Source organism: Homarus americanus, unplaced genomic scaffold (genome assembly GCF_018991925.1).
Source record: "Homarus americanus isolate GMGI-L3 unplaced genomic scaffold, GMGI_Hamer_2.0 scaffold16894, whole genome shotgun sequence".
NCBI classification, from domain to species: domain Eukaryota; kingdom Metazoa; phylum Arthropoda; class Malacostraca; order Decapoda; family Nephropidae; genus Homarus; species Homarus americanus.
Window position 1 is genome coordinate 6,061,224 of NW_024746541.1, and position 19,521 is coordinate 6,080,744.

The 19,521-nt window shown below is 40.0% G+C and overlaps 1 protein-coding gene across 1 annotated transcript in view; it reads left to right on the forward strand.

Annotated features, from left to right (window-relative positions):
- Nucleotides 1-19,521, forward strand: part of LOC121879365 (histone-lysine N-methyltransferase 2D-like) — a gene marked incomplete in the record, with an annotated part of 241,215 nt that overhangs the window by 57,222 nt on the left and 164,472 nt on the right. Inside the window, 2 exon segments of the mRNA XM_042385969.1 lie at nucleotides 7,119-7,956; nucleotides 8,526-8,622. Coding sequence (XP_042241903.1) covers nucleotides 7,119-7,956; nucleotides 8,526-8,622 — 935 coding nt within the window.

Below are 19,521 nucleotides of genomic sequence, written 5' to 3' on the forward strand. Positions count from 1 at the left end.
AGAAGTAGTCTACGGAGATCTAAATAGATTTACTAACAAGCCACAGCCAGCTTAACTGTGCGTAATTTCGACAGTGGAAATAGAATCTCTTTTTTTTATGTTACATTTGTAGATTTTTATCTTTAAAAGAACGCTAACGAGATGTATTTGTGAAGGTTAAATGGTAAAGAAATGAAACTGATTGCCGCGTCCAATACAGGAAGCTCCTCCTCCGGTGAAAAGGCCTTGTGAAGGAAAAAAATCACCTTAAGTTAACGTACAATAATTGATTTTTTTTTTACGGGGAACAGCCCACCTGGGCACAGGTAATCAATTCACACTGGGGCCTCGGGGTCTAAGAAATAAGAGTAAAAACAAGTTAAAAATAGAAAAGAAAAAATATATTAATCTACACCTCGAAGATGCCGAAAAACCATCTTTTTGAAGTGAGACAGATTGTATGAGTATGGAAACACAGTAAAGGGAGAGCATTCCACAGTTTGGCTGTGTGAGGAAGGAAAGATGTACTATAACGGGTTATTCTAGTGTGACCGACATCCACAGAGAACCGGTGGGCACCTCGGGCAAGACGTGTGTTACGAGCCCACGGCCTTACCGGCGGGACACAGGATGCCAAATCCACCGAACATTGCCAGTTAAAGTACCTGTAAAAGATGAGAGAGTGAAGCAACATTGCGGAGAAGAGAAAGGGAAGAGAGATTACCAACTAAAGGATGAGTCAATAAGACGAAATGCCTTTGATTCCTCCCGGCTAACAGTTGGACAGAAGAAGACCCACCACAGAAATGAGAGCAGTACTCCAAGTTAGGACGAATGAATCCCTTATAAACTTGAAGCAGCTGCTCTGGAGTGAAGTAGCTACGGAATCTGTATAGCATTCCCAGCTTTCGCGAGGCAGCTTTAGCTATGTTAAGGATGTGTGACTTCCATAACATATTAATGGAAATGGTGAGGCCTAGCATATCTATTTTAGAATTTGGCAGAATGATTGCGTCTGAAATGTGAATGGTTGGAGGTCGTCTGATTTGGAGAGTGTAATTGGTAAATACTGTGTTTTATTACTATTTCATTTAACCAAGTTTCTACCTCCCCATTCGGAGATGTTGCACAGATCCGCATTGATAGATGAAATGATATCAGCTCTAGAAACAGATCTAGTTCGAGAATTAGGGGGAAGGGAAAAATGTGAAGAAGAGTAGAATTATCTGCGTAAGAATGGATAGAATTAGTCGTAGTGTGAAGTAAATCATTGATATAAATAAGGAAGAGAGTAGGTGAAAAACAAAAAAGTTAGAATAGTGTAACAAGTTTAAAACTAACGAGTGTGATGTTTGTGGAGTGAGTAAACGAAATCGCTAAGAAATAATGAACGGAACTGAAATGTGAAAATTATCTGAGGAAAAGTGAACTCTTTACATGGAGTTTTCCAAGTCTATGTGGAAGAGTGCCAGGAAGAACAAGTTATGGACCCAAAAGTCCTGTAAAAATAGATGGATAACGAGTTTTGTGGCGTCCAAAGAAGGACTGTCGGCGTAAGTACCACTAAACAGTTCTGAAGTAGGAAAGGGAATGTTTCCTCTTCAAAATCAATAATTTTAATATAGATAATGTCAACAGTTTATGGTGAAACCGTAATTATTGTGGCGGAAGTTAAATGTAGGTATTTAAAACAGGAAGTATTGCCCACCAAAAACCACTCATATGAAATATAAGACAAAACCGGATGTTACCAGTGTTGACTCAAGGTTGTAGACTACTGTGATTCAAATCGAACATTATTGAAAAATCAAAACAAGTTAATGAATTATGGAAAACTAATTCTAATAAAAATCTGGGGAAGAAGATCAGATTAAGAGTGGCCACGAAGACCTCTGGATGGACTCACGTTATAAAAAATTAACAAAACGATCGCCCATCAATATGATGCCCGACACGTCCAGTGTGCATGGCAACTCTCTCTCATTAAAACATATATATATATATATATATATATATATATATATATATATATATATATATATATATATATATATATATATATATATATATATATATATATATATATATATATCATGTATCTCCACAATGAAAACGTGGATAAGATAAATCTTGATAATATCACACAGGGAAAAGGGAAACAACGGAGCACCTTAGCTTTCGTCTTTATTCAAGACATCTTCAGAGGCAACTGTATTGCATGGACAGAGAGAGGCTTAAATATACGGGGTGACCTTATTAAACATTAGGTCAGGTCATAATGATGTCGTCCACTAATCCCCACACCAACATCAACACACAGAGAAAGGGGACGACGTGACTAGTCATGTCAGGTCAAAAATAAGGGACCCACAAAACAACTATCGTAGCTCCAAGGTTTTCAAAGCATTTTTAACCTTGAACCATTGAAAAATGAATTTATGTAACATATCAGTTTTGAACCGACCATCACTAAGGTTTATTGATTTTAATTCCTTAATTAAACTATCTTCAACCTGAAGTCTTTCTGTGACGCAAGATGATTTGAATACTTCTAAGCTTTTTTCCCAAGCAATGGAATGATTATTATTCCTAATATGAACGAACAGGGCACTGCTTTCAGATGCTGTTCTGATATTGTACTTATGTTGTTTGATTCTGGATGACATCATTATATATATATATATATATATATATATATATATATATATATATATTAGACTACAATCAATCTAGCCTTCACTGATGTTTCTCGATTATCTTCTCATCATAATATGCAAAATTTTCAAAACTGAAATGAATATATGGGAAAAAAGTTAATAAAGGAAGCATCGTAGTCTAAATGAAAGTAAGAAGATTGAGTGAAGAATAATAAGAACTAAAGAGTGATAATTTTTAGTGTATTCATTCAAGAATGAAAAATGATTTTCTGGAAATTGAAAGAATCTTGTGAGACGACACTGCGAGGTAGCCGATGAGTGTGTCCCTACGTCGGTTGTTCAGGCGAAGAGGTTCTGTACGAGAGGAAGACTTCCATGATAAATGAAAGAACATATTATTATGGCTGACTTCAACCTAAACACTGGAACTCAAGAACTTTACTACAATTTCCATGTGAAAACTGAATGCAGGTGAGAGTTAGAAAAAAAGGCACATGTCTAATTTTTTTCAGTAACAGAACAATAACAGGAAATTGAGAAGGAAATAAGAAAATTCATCGTTAATTCCAGAACATGATGTACTATTTATGATGTATCACTGTTCAATCAGTTCAGTGACATCAGAATTGAATATTGTTCTGGAATGAGTAAAATTCAGTGGTTATGATAGCGTTTCAGTTTAAAATGTTAAATACATAAACTTTTAGCACATTTAAAGATTAAAGTGAGGATGTTAATTTAAGTGTATGAAGATAGTTAAAATAAAGTGTATGAAGGAAGTGTAAACTAAGCTACAGTAAATATCTCAGTTGAGCGAAAATAAAATATAAATAAAACCCGAGAATATTTAGATATACTGTACTGTACCTCACCTTGTTAAACAAGATATCCGACCGATCAACTGCTTATGAAAGATTTAAACAAAATCTTACGTCAAAAACAGTATCTCAGTGGAGATAATTAGGGTAATAACTATACGAAACAGTGATCTCCTGAATAGAGTTGAAAAATTGTATATAAATCTACCGAGGACACCTTGGGAGAGCTGTCACACAATCCTCAAGATGAGGCGGCAGCTTCACTCTGGTGAATGAAACATGATCAATATTGACTGACATAATGAACGAACAGAAAAAAAAATAATATGATGCTTCATGAATTTCTGCTCAGAAACTTCATTAAACTGGACAAAGTGACAGAGAGTTGGAACAAACCTGCTGTCATAATTATTTAATAGAGGTGCAGCAGTCAGCCTTTATCAGTTACTCGTTGTTTAATTTATAAAAGTGATTATTAACAGATTTCAAAGAAAGCTTAATTTATATTAAAGGCGAGTTATTACAGGACAAGAGGCGAGTTATTAACTGTCTAAAAGGTATTGCAGAAATGTAATGAAGAGTTACCAATAGGTTGTGTGCAATGAGTACGCTGATACTTGCCCCTTTGTTTACCGAAGTTTACAGTGTTGACCTGTCCATGTGAAAGGGAGTTCGATCTAGGAAATGTTGCCGTGTGTGTGTGTGTGTGTAATAATAATAATAATAATAATAATAAAAATAATAATAATAATAATAATAAAAATAATAATAATAATAATAATAATTAACGGTTTATTGAAAAAGTTCTGCAGCCCGAAAGATGAAAATATACAATGGACGTAAATGACTTATTACATACATTGGTGATTAATAAACGCCTTCATTAGAGAAAGGTGAAGGAACAGACAGTGAAAATACAGATTAATGTTTACAGTGGAGGTCACGTAGATCTTGTGCGCTGAGGTGTTGAACAGCAGACACGTGGTGTAGTAACTCCCTCACAGATGGTGTTATGAGGGGCTTGACGTGGTGTAGTAATTCCCTGACAGATGGTGTTATGAGGGACCTGACGTGTGTGTATGTGCGTGTGTGTGTGTGTGTGTGTTTGTGTGTGTGTGTGTGTTATATTAAAAAGGGAAAATTGCCGATTAAAGATAACTTCGGTATATAATATTTTTAGGAACTTCTGACTGGCCACAAACGATCATGTAAATCATTAAAATACCTTACCTTACCCTACCTAATCTACTTTAGGTGTAATGTTGCTGTATTATGATAGTAAAGAAGCCTTAAATGAAACAGAGCAAATTTTACTATAAACGAATTAATTTCCATTAAGTTACAGCAATAAGAAAAAAAAACCTTTTCGGCAAAAAATTAATCGGCAATTGTCTCGACTGAGCGTGACATGGTTATATATATATATATATATATATATATATATATATATATATATATATATATATATATATATATATATATATATATATATAATATGAAAGAGCTACAAAACTAATGAAAAGGTCTTGCACCGAAGTATAAGATATGATTGCACTTATTAACACATTAGCTGTAGTGGGCAGTCAACGTTACAAGAAGAGCAGATCACCACTACGTCAAAACTGTCATTTACTGGCCAACTCCCAACTCGTAATGAAAATTTTTGAAAGAAAGACTTAACTATAAAATGCAAAGGTGAAACTGAGACATTAGGTGGCGCTCAAAGGGCAATGACGGCTGAGGACGACAGGTTGTGGAAACGAATAGGAAAGGCCGCTCCCTGTGGTAGTAAAGTGATGCTGATCTACACCTCACAGGAAACTGTAAAACGAACAAACTTATTTACTTATTGAAAACATATTTGAATACAAATATCTTCATCGTCAGTGATAAAAAGCGAAAGTCAACACATCACTCAATAAGTTGGTAGCCCAACTTTTACGGAAGTTGTTCTTTTAAATTCCAGTAATATAATATAGTTGGTACGAAATCTTTAATCAATAAAATCATATAATACAACAAGTTCAATCAATTTAATGGTAAAAAACCTACACAAGTTTATTAAGCCAGAGGTTATAAAATAAACCGGATGTTAATAGAAATAGGTGGCCGACATAAAGCAAGTTGTTCTCATATAGACTTAAGCCACAGTAAACAACTGTATAGCTCTAGGTGAGGTGTTCAGCTGAGGCTTCTTCAAGGGCACATGTTGTGGCGCTACAGTAACTGTGTAATGTCATCCATCACTACACAACCCCTACACATTACTTACACGTAATTTTTCTTCTACACCTCAGTCATAATGAATGTCCTTCCTCATAAACAATTATATGATAATGTACATTACAGTAAACAGTTATATAGAGATCTGTCACAGAGGCTAAAAGAGGTATTATTGCAGCACAGTAATACACTACAACATCCTTAGTAAATGTTCAACATTCTCTTCCATTGGGAACTGAAATAACAATATAAAATGCTTTACCGCGATATTATTGTGCAATGTGATTTATTTTTAATTCTTTCGTTGATGATGGAGATATATGTACGCTACACTGTAACGCTTAGGCAAAATAATGATACCGGTTCCTCGCACCCATTATGCTTCTCTTCCTCCGTGTATATATATATATATATATATATATATATATATATATATATATATATATATATATATATATATATATATATATATATATACAAATTATTTAAAATTGGATTTCCTGAAGACATGAAGTATAGTACAAGCATGTTTTACATAGTAGGTGGATGAGGATGATATTAGTATCACCACTTAACATGACCTCATTGACCTTACAGTATCTGACAGTCCTAAATACCTCGAGTTATTCTAGATGATGTTAGTAATTTAGCACTGGATGATATCACGGAAATGCCACCAATGTTACACAACTTCCGTTTGTATTGAATTGGTTTTAATTGAAACAGAAACCAAAAATGTTATAATAATTTTTTTAGTCCACACAAAAGGTTATTGGGTAGATTATTTCTAAAACTCCTGACTCACACTGGTAAGGCAGTGAAGGAAGTTGCAGGTGACTCTTCAGTAACATCTTCACTATTTATCTCTCATACCTACAGTACAGTATAAAGGACAAGAACGATAAACTTTTTACCTTATATATCCCTGCAGATGAACTTTACCCCTTTAATAACCTTAATAGATGTAGCAGTAGGTAAACTTAAACCATGTGTATTTTGTAAATAATATAACAATATATATTTATATATATATATATATATATATATATATATATATATATATATATATATATATATATATATATATATATATATATATATATATATATATATATATATATATATATATATATATACTATATATATATATATCTTTTATTAAGGAAATTAAGCTTTAGAGGTTCCCATATTATTGTTCAAATTCTCAGCTATTCTTGGTAAAAATATTGCATATAACCCACACAGCATATTATCCCTGTTCCTACATTAACATAATGATCATACTGGAATGTAAACGGTTTATGAATCTGTAAACAAATTAGTTTTAGTAATAATAATACAATGTGAAGTCTCATACTCCTGTGGGGTGTCGTCCATGTGAGGACCCCCAAAGTGGGTTCTACATCAATGTAATCCATTAAAAAACATCTGTGTTATTCAGAAGGAGATGGATCCAGTCAACAAGCGCATCAGCAGCACCAAATTCACCAGCAACAACAACAACAGCAACAACAACACCATGGCTATCAACAACCCCAGCAACAACCCCAGCAACAACCCCAGCAACAACATGGTCTACAACCTCAGCAGCAACATGGTCTACAACCTCAGCAGCAACATGGTCTACAACTTCAGCAGCAACATGGTCTACAACCTCAGCAGCAACATGGTCTACAACCTCAGCAGCAACATGGTCTACAACAACAGCAGAATCTCCAACACCAACAGGATAATCTCCAGCAACAGCAAAATGTACAACATCAACAGTTCCAGCATCAACAGAATACACAGCAACAACAACAAAATTTGCACCAACAAAACCTTCAGCAGCAAACTCTTCAACAACAGCAGACCTTACAACAACAGCAGCAAAATCTGCAACAACAGCAAAATCTACAGCAACAACAAAACCTACAACAGCAAAACTTACAACAACAAACTTTACAGCAACAAAACTTGCAACAGCAAAATCAACAACAACAAAACCTACAGCAGCAAAATATCCAGCAACAGCATAATCTCCAACAACAAAATATCCATCAACAACAGCAATTACAACAACAACAACAACAGCAACAAACCCAGCAGCAGCTTCAGCAGCAGATGGGCCAACAACAAAAACTTGGAATATTGTCTGGACTTAAGGGGGACCAATACACTTCAGCATATACAGGGATATCACCTCCATCACGGCCACTCTCACGGGAGGACTTGTACGGTCAGCAACAGCAGGGCCTTCCTGATGGTCTACTGCAAGGACCCGGCATGATGCTTCACAGGTCAGTTTCCTACTAAGATCCTCACCCGTGGCCAGAAGCACTACAGGTGAGTCATAAAAACAGCGTGCGGATGGTCTGTTATGATTCATAACAGGGTAAGTATGTAGGATCTTCTTGACAATCTGGTATTGCTGCCATACACAAAATGCTTTAATTATTGTTTTGTAGGGCAAGGATTAGTGTTCGTATAGACTGTTTCTGCGAATAATTAATTCCTCACCATCGTGTTTACCTTTGCTTAGGAAGAAACCATTAATAGCAAATACTGTCAAAGGTCATTTAGTTAATGTACTAACATTACCCATTGCCTTTCCTGAGGCCATGTTATTTTCGTCTCTTATCCAAAATTTTAATAAAATGTATCTTAATCCAACCGGCAAGGTAAGTTGTGAAAGCTAAAAAAATGAGAGTTAAATGCATGATATTGACAAAATATTTATCGCTCTCTTAAATACATGAAGTTTTTAATTATCTGTGATGCTCTCAATCAAGTATTTTGCAAGGAATAACTCCTCTGTTACCATTTCTTGAGCGTTAAGTGATATGTGGTGACTGTATATGTGTTACAGACCCGCACCGCTCTCCCCCACGGAGCTGCAGCGAGGTGGCGTCATGGTTACTACCTCCGGGATTGTCAAATCTCTAGACCGACCTCGTCAGACCTCGGTAAGTCTTTTCTCGTTTCCGACACCATCAATATTAACATTTATCCACTGCTTCCTTGAACTCGCCATTATTTCACAAGTCTTTTCCACCCTTTTCACGTACTCTCACAGTTTTACTCTCTCTCTCTCTCTCTCTCTCTCTCTCCTGTCCGCCATTTATGCTGACCCACACTTGCAGTTCTCATCACTCACGCTTTTCCCACAGGCTCATCATCTTTTTCTTTCGAACTGCACGACGTTGCTCACTGAAAGGGCAACCGCAATTCTCTTTGACATACTCGTATGAGAACCATAAATGTGAGTAAGATTTAGGGGCACCTTTAGCTGGAAGGTAGACCAAATTGTACTGACCAGGGAGTTCCTTCAGTGTCATGTATAAGTATTAAACTTGTTCATTATATCTGAAGAAAAACAAATTGAGTGAGTGAACAATACTGTATCTACTCTCACATTTTCCATGCGAACTGGAGGACGTTATGTCAGTATGTATGCACCAGAGCCAGTGATAATTTGCGCATTGATAAGTCAAGGTACAGGTACAGTACCGTCCTGCCATTCTGAGCCAGAACTTGAGATTAAGATGAATGAAGTTCACTCTCGATAAATGTATGCATGTCTAACTGTATCTATCTATTTATTTATCAATCTATCTATCTATTTATCTATCCATCTATCTATCTATCTATCTATCTTTCTATATATATATATATATATATATATATATATATATATATATATATATATATATATATATATATATATATATATATATATATATATATATATGAGTACAGAGTGGAAAAAAGTATGTCTGGGTGTTCAATGAATATGAATATATAAGTATATAGATTGACGAATACCAAATAATGTGAAGATGGTTTATTTGTAATGGAAATAATGTATTATACTAAGAGTTTTTGCGGTTAATATTCTTTCTAGGACACGCCTGCCCACTATGTATCACTTGGGATATTTCTTTCCGTATTAATTTTTTGTTAATCTATGGAGTTTTTTGGGCAAATGTTTCTCTTTTGAGTTTACCTCTATCCCCTTGTACGATATTTATACCCCGCAAACTAGGCAGGATTTTGAAGATTAGGGTAATTGTGGGGTAAGAGTGACGTAATACTGTTAAGCCAATCGCGAGACTGGAAGGCTGCAAGGCTATACCCCTCTCCCCCTTCACCTTGATATGCTTCTGTAAGCTACAGGTCACATGGGTTATTATTCAATTTTCTGTGATTTAAGATAAGATAAATAGAGTAAAATCATCTTCCTAGGTTAGGTTAGGTTAGGTTGCTAAAGTTTTTATGGACTTCATTGTTTCTTGGGTTCAAGTTGAATAAAAAGCGATGAGTTGGATCACCCTTATGGTCAAATATATGTCCTAAAACATATATTGATCGCTTTGTAATAATACCCTCGTGGAATAACGTAAAGGCATTTCAAGTACTAGTTTCAACATGATTCTCTGGAAATAGAGGACGGATAACCAGTGCAACAGTTGTGTCAGATACACACACACACACACACACACACATTCAGCCATAGTATATGTCACAGGAAATAGTTATTTATCCGTCCATGACAAATTTTGATTTCGTTTGATGGCATCTGTTACTCGGCCGCCTTTGGTTTAAAAATGCATTATAGGAACTTGTTGTTTGGGATTATTGGGCAAGTGACAACTCAAATAAATTTAAAGAGCGGCCACTCATTATTAAGGTGATGCGCTATTACCAGTGGTTCTCTTCCCTTAATTACTGAAAATTAGTAGATGTTAATGAGTTGATAGTATTTATAGATGAATATTAATTCGTGTGCGTGCTGTCTCAGCTTCTCAAAGTTTTTTTTCTTTTAATCTATCACTTTGTGTCATCAGCTTACTCTCGGAGAGAAGCAGTTATTGTATTTGCTTTGTATAAGGGTAATAGATAGCCGTCATGATATAAATAAATGTGTTAGGCGACAGATGCAGCAGTACGTGGGCTCCGACATCTTAAGATGCTCGTTACCAGTAAACGTTCCCAGACTCCAGCACTACATGCGTAACTCTCCTAAAATGAGAGTAAATAGATGCTACTGAAGGGCTCTTTTGTCGTATATTTAACTACTCAAGTACCAGCAGTGAAGTGGCCCGGTAATGGTGAAGTAATATGTCCACTTGTTTGTGTGTCCTCGCCATCCTAAGAGATATTTAAGGAAGCTTTAAACATCATCAGTATGTACGCTTGTGTACCTTCGATACAGGTTGCATGATTCGAAACTACACGGATATCTACTGCAGGCAACTAACATTACATTAAATATATCAGTTTACGCAGGGTTATAATTATTCTATTGACATAAAAACAACTTAAATAACATCGGCAAAAACAATAACTGGTTAATTTTATATTCTTTCTGTCTCGTTAAGAACACAGTAAGATTTTAGTGAGTCAGCAATAACATGAGGCACTACTTGAGCAGAGTTGCACTTTCTGTGCCACCACTACGACTGAAGGCTAATAACCGTCGCAAATATTCCACTACCACGCTCTAAGAAAGTCTTTTGGAGTTATTCTTCACTTAGCAATTCAACTAACTCTGCATATGTCCTTCTAATTATTGGTTTATATTTACTAGAATAAAAACGGAGAAAAAATGCGATATGTTAACCGACCGTGTGTAGGGATACACTCAAGGATATTATAAGATATATTAAGGAAATTGATAGAAATAATGAGTTTGTGTTCCTCCTATTACCTTAACTCTTGCTATAAACTTGATTGTTTTTCTATTTATTTTCACTGTGTTTGTTCGGTTGCGTATACGGGTGTGCGTGTGTCTGGTTGTCAAAATATTAGTTGCTTGTGTATCTGTCTCCCACTTTCTCTTTCATGTTCATCTCCCCACCTTCCTCTCCCACTACTGAAAGAGTATAGTGATGCAACGTACCGCAAGATAACAGTGTTGAAGTCTAGGGAGCAGTTCATGTGAACGAGTTAATTTATAGTTCACTCTAAAATCTTCCTCTCACCCCAGTTGCTGAAGAGTTTTTAAGTTTAAGTTCCTGTACCGGTAACTTAGTGTATGTCCGCAAATTTAGGTCAGTCACTAAGGTAAGACTTTCGTCATAATTTTTATATTGTGGTGAATAAGTGATCATTTATTTTATTCCCGTTGTGGAATATTCTACTTGGCAGCAGTATGTGTATTAGCAGGAGATGTGGCTGCTAGAAGAAACTAAACTGTATTGTGTGAGGTGAATGTCCAAATTAAATCAAAACCAAGAATCTCTCTACTGTGCATGAGCTGTTTGTTACAGTACCGTGGGTTCACCAGCGCGTATGCGTCATGTTTTTGGTGTCAATGTTTTTCCCTTCTCAAGGCCTTAATGTGTATCGATAACAGCCGAAACACTAGGCTTGTGTGAGTATATTAATCAACAGTCAACTCTAACCAGCACCTCTGTAGGACTAGCAGGTGCACCTTTACCTGAACCGCTGTAGTGGTCTTAATATCATGTAATAATGTCCTTCACAGTAAGCACACCTTGATATACTCCATTCTTGTGTTTTGGCTGACTTTATAACAGTTGTCAACTCTGTACCTGCCTGTACCTTTATCGTGCTGTGATATTTTATGTCTAGCCTCCTAGTTACAACATCGTAGGTCGAAATATTTAATCTAATGTTGTTATTATATGTAGAATTGTCTTGCAAATGAAATGGATGTTCTTTTTTAGCTATGTCACTCTGACAGGAAATAAGTGTGTTACATTTTTTCATTAATAAATACGTTTGCATCTGTAGATTTTTTCCTTAAAAGGAAGTGTAAGTCACATGTTTCCAGACTTATGGCCAAGAGGTGTAAGTCACATGTTTCTAGACTCATGGCCTGGAGGTGTAAGTCACATGTTTCTAGATTCATGGCCTGGAGGTGTAAGTCACATGTTTCTAGACTCATGGCCTGGAGGTGTAAGTCACATGTTTCTAGACTCATGGCCTGGAGTTGTAAGTCACATGTTTCTAGACTTCAGCCTGGAGGTGTAAGTCACATGTTTCTAGACTCATGGCCTGGGATCCACCCCTGAGTCTCTGTTGTCTATTCGTTGTTTCAGCTGTTTGGTATCAAGAAAATTAAGTCGCTTAGGCCTGACTTAGAGCATGGCCCTCCATTGTAGATCTGTCGCCAATATTGGATGTGTCTCCCTCAGTGGAGGCGGCAGAGCAGGAGACCAATGGCAGACAGGTAAGCTGCTGCCCTGCCCACGTCCCGCACCTCGTACATCTAGTTACACCCATACGTACTATAAACACTCACATTAGTAACGTGGGCACCCTGTAACAATCATCCTGTTTCTGGTTCTGTGGGCAGCCTATAACACTCACCACATCTCGTATCGTGGGCATCCTGTGTTTCTAGTACCAGGAGGGCCATCTTATACCCACACCGTATTTTGTATTATAGGCGTCCTCCTACACCTACAGTGATCTAGGTACAGATGGCCATGTTATTACATCTAAGCCTTGACATAATGGGCCACACTACGCACACATTATCTCTGGTATTATGAGTCACTACTACACACACATTATCTCTGGTATCAGCGCACATCATTAAGTGTAATGAGGACACACTACCACCCCTAAACTGTGTAGTAAGCTGTAAGCAGCACTTCCGGTCACACAATAATAAGTTTTTCCAACTTGGGCCACAAGGCTACTATGTCACCTGAAATTTTAATACTGACTTAAGTATTGTGGGCAACGACATCACCAGTCACGGTAATAATCTGTTCCAGGTTTTATGTGCCAATCTTCCATAACCCATGCAAGTTATGGCTCCTGCGTTGTGTGTCACATTACGTAGCTAAACTGTCTCTGATATCGTGGGTCACACTGCTACAACAACTGTATCAGGTATCAGGGACTGCACTGTCTCAAACATAACGTATTTGGTTCCATGGGTTACACTAATCAACCACTTTCAACATGATCCATAAGGCAACAGTCGTCCAACACTCTTCGAGCGACAAAACTGCATTTCACGTCAATATTACCTCCATATAACTTCTAGATTGCATACAACTAAAGCATAACACCACATCATACACCTGCTGAAGCTATGCACAATACTGAATTCATTGTGGATTCTTCAATTTACCACAAATGGTAGAGAAGCTGACATCTTTATCGGCTACGACTTACTTACGATACAAACATGTCTTACTGACGCCTCACAGCTTTGGTTAGTATAGTATCAGTGAACAAAAAATTTGACCCTGACCCTGAACAACAAATTTGACCCTAACCCTGGACAACAGAAAACTGCGCAGCACAACTTGACTTTAGGCGTAAGAAAGGTGTAGAAAAATACATTGGCAAAATAAAAAAAGCTCTGGGTAATATATTGTATCCTAAGCCAGAAGATATTTTGGGACAGCTTCAGACAGCTCATAATAAGAGGAAACTGGATAACCTAAGATAAGCTCGGAACTCCCTGTCCGGCACGAGACAATTTTGTACATTAATATATATTGCAAAGGAAATGAGCTTTAGATATAAGAAATGTGTGCTTGACAAAAGACAAATCTGACATTAAAATTATACGGGTATCATAATTTAGGTGAAGAGACCATGAAACATCCTTTTGTATAAGAAGCTTCTGTGTACTGTTCAAACACCTGTCTTAACCAAAACACAAATTTGTAGAACAAGAAAGCAATGAAAAGCTACAGACTTATTCAGAGTATTAAGAAAAGTGTGTGGTATACAACTATTATATTACACAAGGTGGGTGACATAACCGTTTAAATTAACTTTCCATCATGTGTAAACCGGTCTGGGTTATCATGATCAGAAATAACACTTACAAACAACACAGAGCAGCAAGTAATGAACCCTCCTAAACTACTAGTAATAGCGATAATTGTGTAAGCTATCCCTTCTAAAGCATTAATATCAAGAGTTACTAGTGAATAAATGAGTGTTTCTTATTAGATTTATGGCCCGTAAGGACAGTGTGATATAACGCACTAAAGACTGAGGCCTTCAGCACACAACGAGAGAGTCTATCAGGAACTGGTTCATCAAGTCTTTCACTCTCCCAGCCAAGGAAATCGACCTTTGCTGCCATTGGGTCAGGAGGCACCCTACACAGTACTAGGTTATAATACATGTACTATTGATGGTCACCATAGTCATCACCGCTCTCTCCTTGACTGTCACACTACCCACACCACATGGCTCCCTTACACTGCCCACACCACATGGCTCTATTACACTGCCCACACCACATGCTCCCTTACATTGCCCACCACATGGCTCCCTTACACTGCCCACACCACATGGCTCCCTCATACTGTCCTCCACACCACATGGCACCCTCATACTGCCTACACCACATGGTTCCCTTTCATCGCCCACGCCACATGGCTCCTCCTTACTGCCCACACTACATGGCTCCCTCATACTGCCCACACCATGGCTTCCTTTCATTGCCCACGCCATGGCTCCCTCATACTACCCACACCACATGGCTCTCTCATACACCCACACCACATGGCTCCTTTCATTGCCCACGCCACATGGCCCTCATACTGCCCACACCACATGCTCCCTCACATTGCCCACACCACTGGCTCCTTACACTGCCCACACACCACATGGCTCCCTCATACTGCCCACATCATATGGCTTCCCACACTGCCCACACCATGGCTCCTCACCTGCCCATCACATGGCCTCCCTGCCCACCACATAGGCTCCTTACTACCACAGGCTCCTTACATTTCCCACACATGGCTCCTCCTGCCCACCACATGCCTCCTCACCCACACCATGGCTCCCCCATATCTCGCCATGATACTTTATGCCCACCTGCTCCTATTGCCCCACACTCCACATGCCCCTACTGCCCACACACATGCTCCTCACACTCTCCACCCATTGCCCATCATGCCCCACCCCATGGCTCCCTCATACTGTTCATACCACATGGCTCCCTCTTACTACCAACACCACATGGCTCCTCATATTGCCCACACCATATGGCTCCATTACACCTCCATGGCTCCTAATGCCCACACCACATGGCTCCCCTCACTGCACACCCATGGCTCCTCACACTGCCCCACCACATGGCTCCCTTACACTGCCACATGGCTCCTTACTTGCCCACAAGCTTCCTCACATTGCCCACACCACATGCTCCCTCACACTGTCCACACCCATAGCTCTCCCATACTGCCCCACCCCAAGGCTCCCTCATACTGTTCATACCCATGGCTCCTCATACTGCCCACACCACATGGCTCACTCATTGCCCACACCACATGGCTCCTTACACTGCCCACACCCATACTTCCTCACTGGCACCACATCTCCTCACACTCCACACCCCATAGCTCTCCCATACCCCACACCCAGGCTCCCTCATCCTGTTCATACCACATGGCTCCCCCATACTGCTCATACCACATGGCTCCTTTATACTGCCCACACCACGCTCCTAATATTGCCCACACCACATGGCTCCCTCCATGCTGCCCACACCACATGGTTTCCCCACACACACTGCCCACACCCCATGGCTCCCTCACACTGCCCACGCCACATGGCTCCATCACACTGCCCACGCCTTACCTCCACTGCCCATACCATATGACTCCCTCCACACTGCCCACGCCACATGGCTCTAATGTGCCCACACCACATGGCTCATACTGCCCACACATAATTGCCCACACCACGGGTCCCTCCCATACTGCCCACACCGCTCCCTCCACTGTCCTCACCCCTAGTTCCCTCATACTGCCCCCCGGCTCCCTCATACTGTTTACCTCCTTATTCACATGGCTCCCTTACACTGCCCACACCCCATGGGTCCTTCATACTGCCCACACCACATGGCTCCCTCACACTCCCAACACCACATGGCTCCCTTATACTGCCCACACCACATGGATCCCTCACATTGCCCACACCACATGGCTTCCTCATACTACCTACACCACATGGCTCCCTCACATTGCCCACACACATGGCTCCCCCATATGACTCACACCACATGCTCCTCCCCATACTGCCCGCACCACATGGCTCCCTAACATTGCCCACACCACATGGCTACCTCATACTGCCCACACCATATGGCTCCCTCACATTGCCCACACCACATGGCTCCCTCACACTGCCCACACCACATGGCTCCCTCACATTGCCCACACAGTTGTGTTACCCCGTACTGCCCACACTCTGTGGTTCAAGCACACTTTATGGTTCCCTCACACTGGCCACCCGATGTGGCTCCCCCACACTAGCCACACCATGAGGTTTCCTCACACTGGTCACACTAAGAGGTTCCCTCACACTGGCCACACGAAGAGGTTCCTTCACACTGGCCACACCAAGAGGTTCCGTCACACTGGCCACACGATGTAGTTCCCGCACACTGGCCACACGATGTAGTTCCCTCACACTGGCCACACCAAGACGTTCCCTCACACAGGCCACACCAAGAGGTTTCCTCACACTGGCCACACCAAGAGGTTCCCTCACACTGGCCACACCAAGACGTTCCCTCACACAGGCCACACCAAGAGGTTTCCTCACACTGGCCACACCAAGAGGTTCCCTCACACTGGCCACACCATGACGTTACCTCACACTGGCCACACCAAGAGGTTCCCCCCACACTGGCCACACTGAGAGGATACCACACACAGGCCACACCAAGAGGTTCCCTCTCACTGACCACGCGGTGTGGTTTTCTCACTTTGGCAACACCAAGTGGTTCCCTCTCATTGGCCACACCAAAAGGTTCCACACACTGGCCACATTACGTGGCTGCTCACACTGGCCACACTACATAATTCCTCACGCTGGTCACACTACGTGGTTCTTCATACTGGCCACACTACGTGGTTCCTCGCACTGGCCACACTAAGTTGCTGCTCACACTGGCCACAGTACGTGGTTCCTCACACAAGCTACACTAAATGGTTGGCCACACTACGTTGTTCCTCACACTGGCCACAGTACGTGGCTGCTCACACTGGCTACACTACGTGGCTCTTCACACTGGCCACTCTACGTGGTTCCTCACGCTAGTCACACTACGTGGCTCCTCATACTGGCCACACTACGTGGTTCCTCACACTGGTTACACTAAAAGGTTGCTCACACTAGCCACAGTACGTGGTTCCTCACACTAGCTACACTAAGTGGCTGGCCACACACTCACTCTAGCCACAATACGTGGCTGCTCACACTGGCCACACCATGTGATTCCCTCACACTGAGCCTGTACGGCTTCTGTTAAAGCAGTACAAGTCAAGGATCATCACACTGTTAAGTGGCGTTAAACACATCCGAGAACGTATCTGCCCCGGCCCCCACCTCAAGGTAATTCACATTTTCATTTAGTTACCAAAAGGTAACTCATTACACCATCCTTGGCTCCATCAACGAGTGACTGTTGTACCTTACTGTACAGAAGACTTAGCTAAACTGCACTGTGTTGGACTACTAGAATCTGTGTTTGTAGTCTGTGAGCACACAGCCAAGCATCGTCTGCTCTAGTTGGATTTCTGATTTCACACCTTTATTGAACAGAGAAGCACTTTTCTGATTCGGAACCCCCTAATTTAAGATGTTTTTATATAAAATTCAAGTAAGATATACTTACACCATAATACAATATCACAAATATGCCAAAATAACACTTCATTCATAATATAATAATCATTTTCATGTTGTAGTTGTCGTCAGATAGCAGCAAGTAATTTTGACTAACGTAGAAGTAAACAACCTCTTCAACAGCAAAACACACCTCACTATATTCATTTATTTTGAACAATATAATCACTATCACCTCCTCAGCCACAAAACAGCCGTGTTTGTTAAGCATGTGGTGCTCCCACATCTTTCGTAACATATATCAGACCTAATCTAAAGCCACGTCTCAACTCTATTTACCGCGTGAGCGTTGCTAAAGTTCATCTTGAAACAATGACCCGTTTACTCATAATAGTCATAGCAACGATCAGGATATGCAGACAAACAGTGTCAGATTCTCTTCTCTGGCATATTACTCTAACAAAGTTCGTTTTGTCCGACATTGTTAATATGCATTAACATATAATATTATTCGTATGACAGAAGCCCCTATACTTTAAGGATATTCGACCTCCAGCTCCTCTACTTCTGGGTTACTGGTTGTCCAAAGGCATGTTGGAGGTGTCACGGACACCATGTTTTACTTCATCAAACATTGAACAGTGTTCTCCTTGCATTAATGCAACGCATCAACTTCTGCCGAACTTACACACACCCTGGACCTCTGCATGAGAACAGGAGTCGTTACCACGGCGCCACAAGGACAACAAAAAAGCAGTTTTAGGCTTTGTATTACTTCACACAAAGCCTGTTTATTCGTCTTATTTTTAAGCAACGTAAACCTCTATAGGGAATTAGGCTACCCATGCCAACTAAGTGGTCGTAATAGCATTTTACTGAATCCAGCTATAAAAAACGAGGCTACATAATTATATACCCACTCAGTTTCATCCTTAGAAACAAACCTGAGAAGCTTCTCAATAAAATCTATCCACAAATTTCTCTGAGACTTGTATTAAAAACCCAGAGTTCAATTAAAAAAATCTTTAAAACTAAAGACACCATACCCACACACACTTTCATTCCTCAGATGTTTATAAATTTACGTGTGCTAGCTGTAGAGCAGCATATATAGGAAAAACAAAAAGACACTTGATAACTCGCATCCATGAGCACTTGGGCCGTTCCGTCCGAACAGGCCAGTTAATCACACAACCACCACATTCAGCTACCCGCAACCACGCCCACCAACATGATCAACCGTTTTCGCAATCTGATTTCTCAGTTCTTGGCAGGAG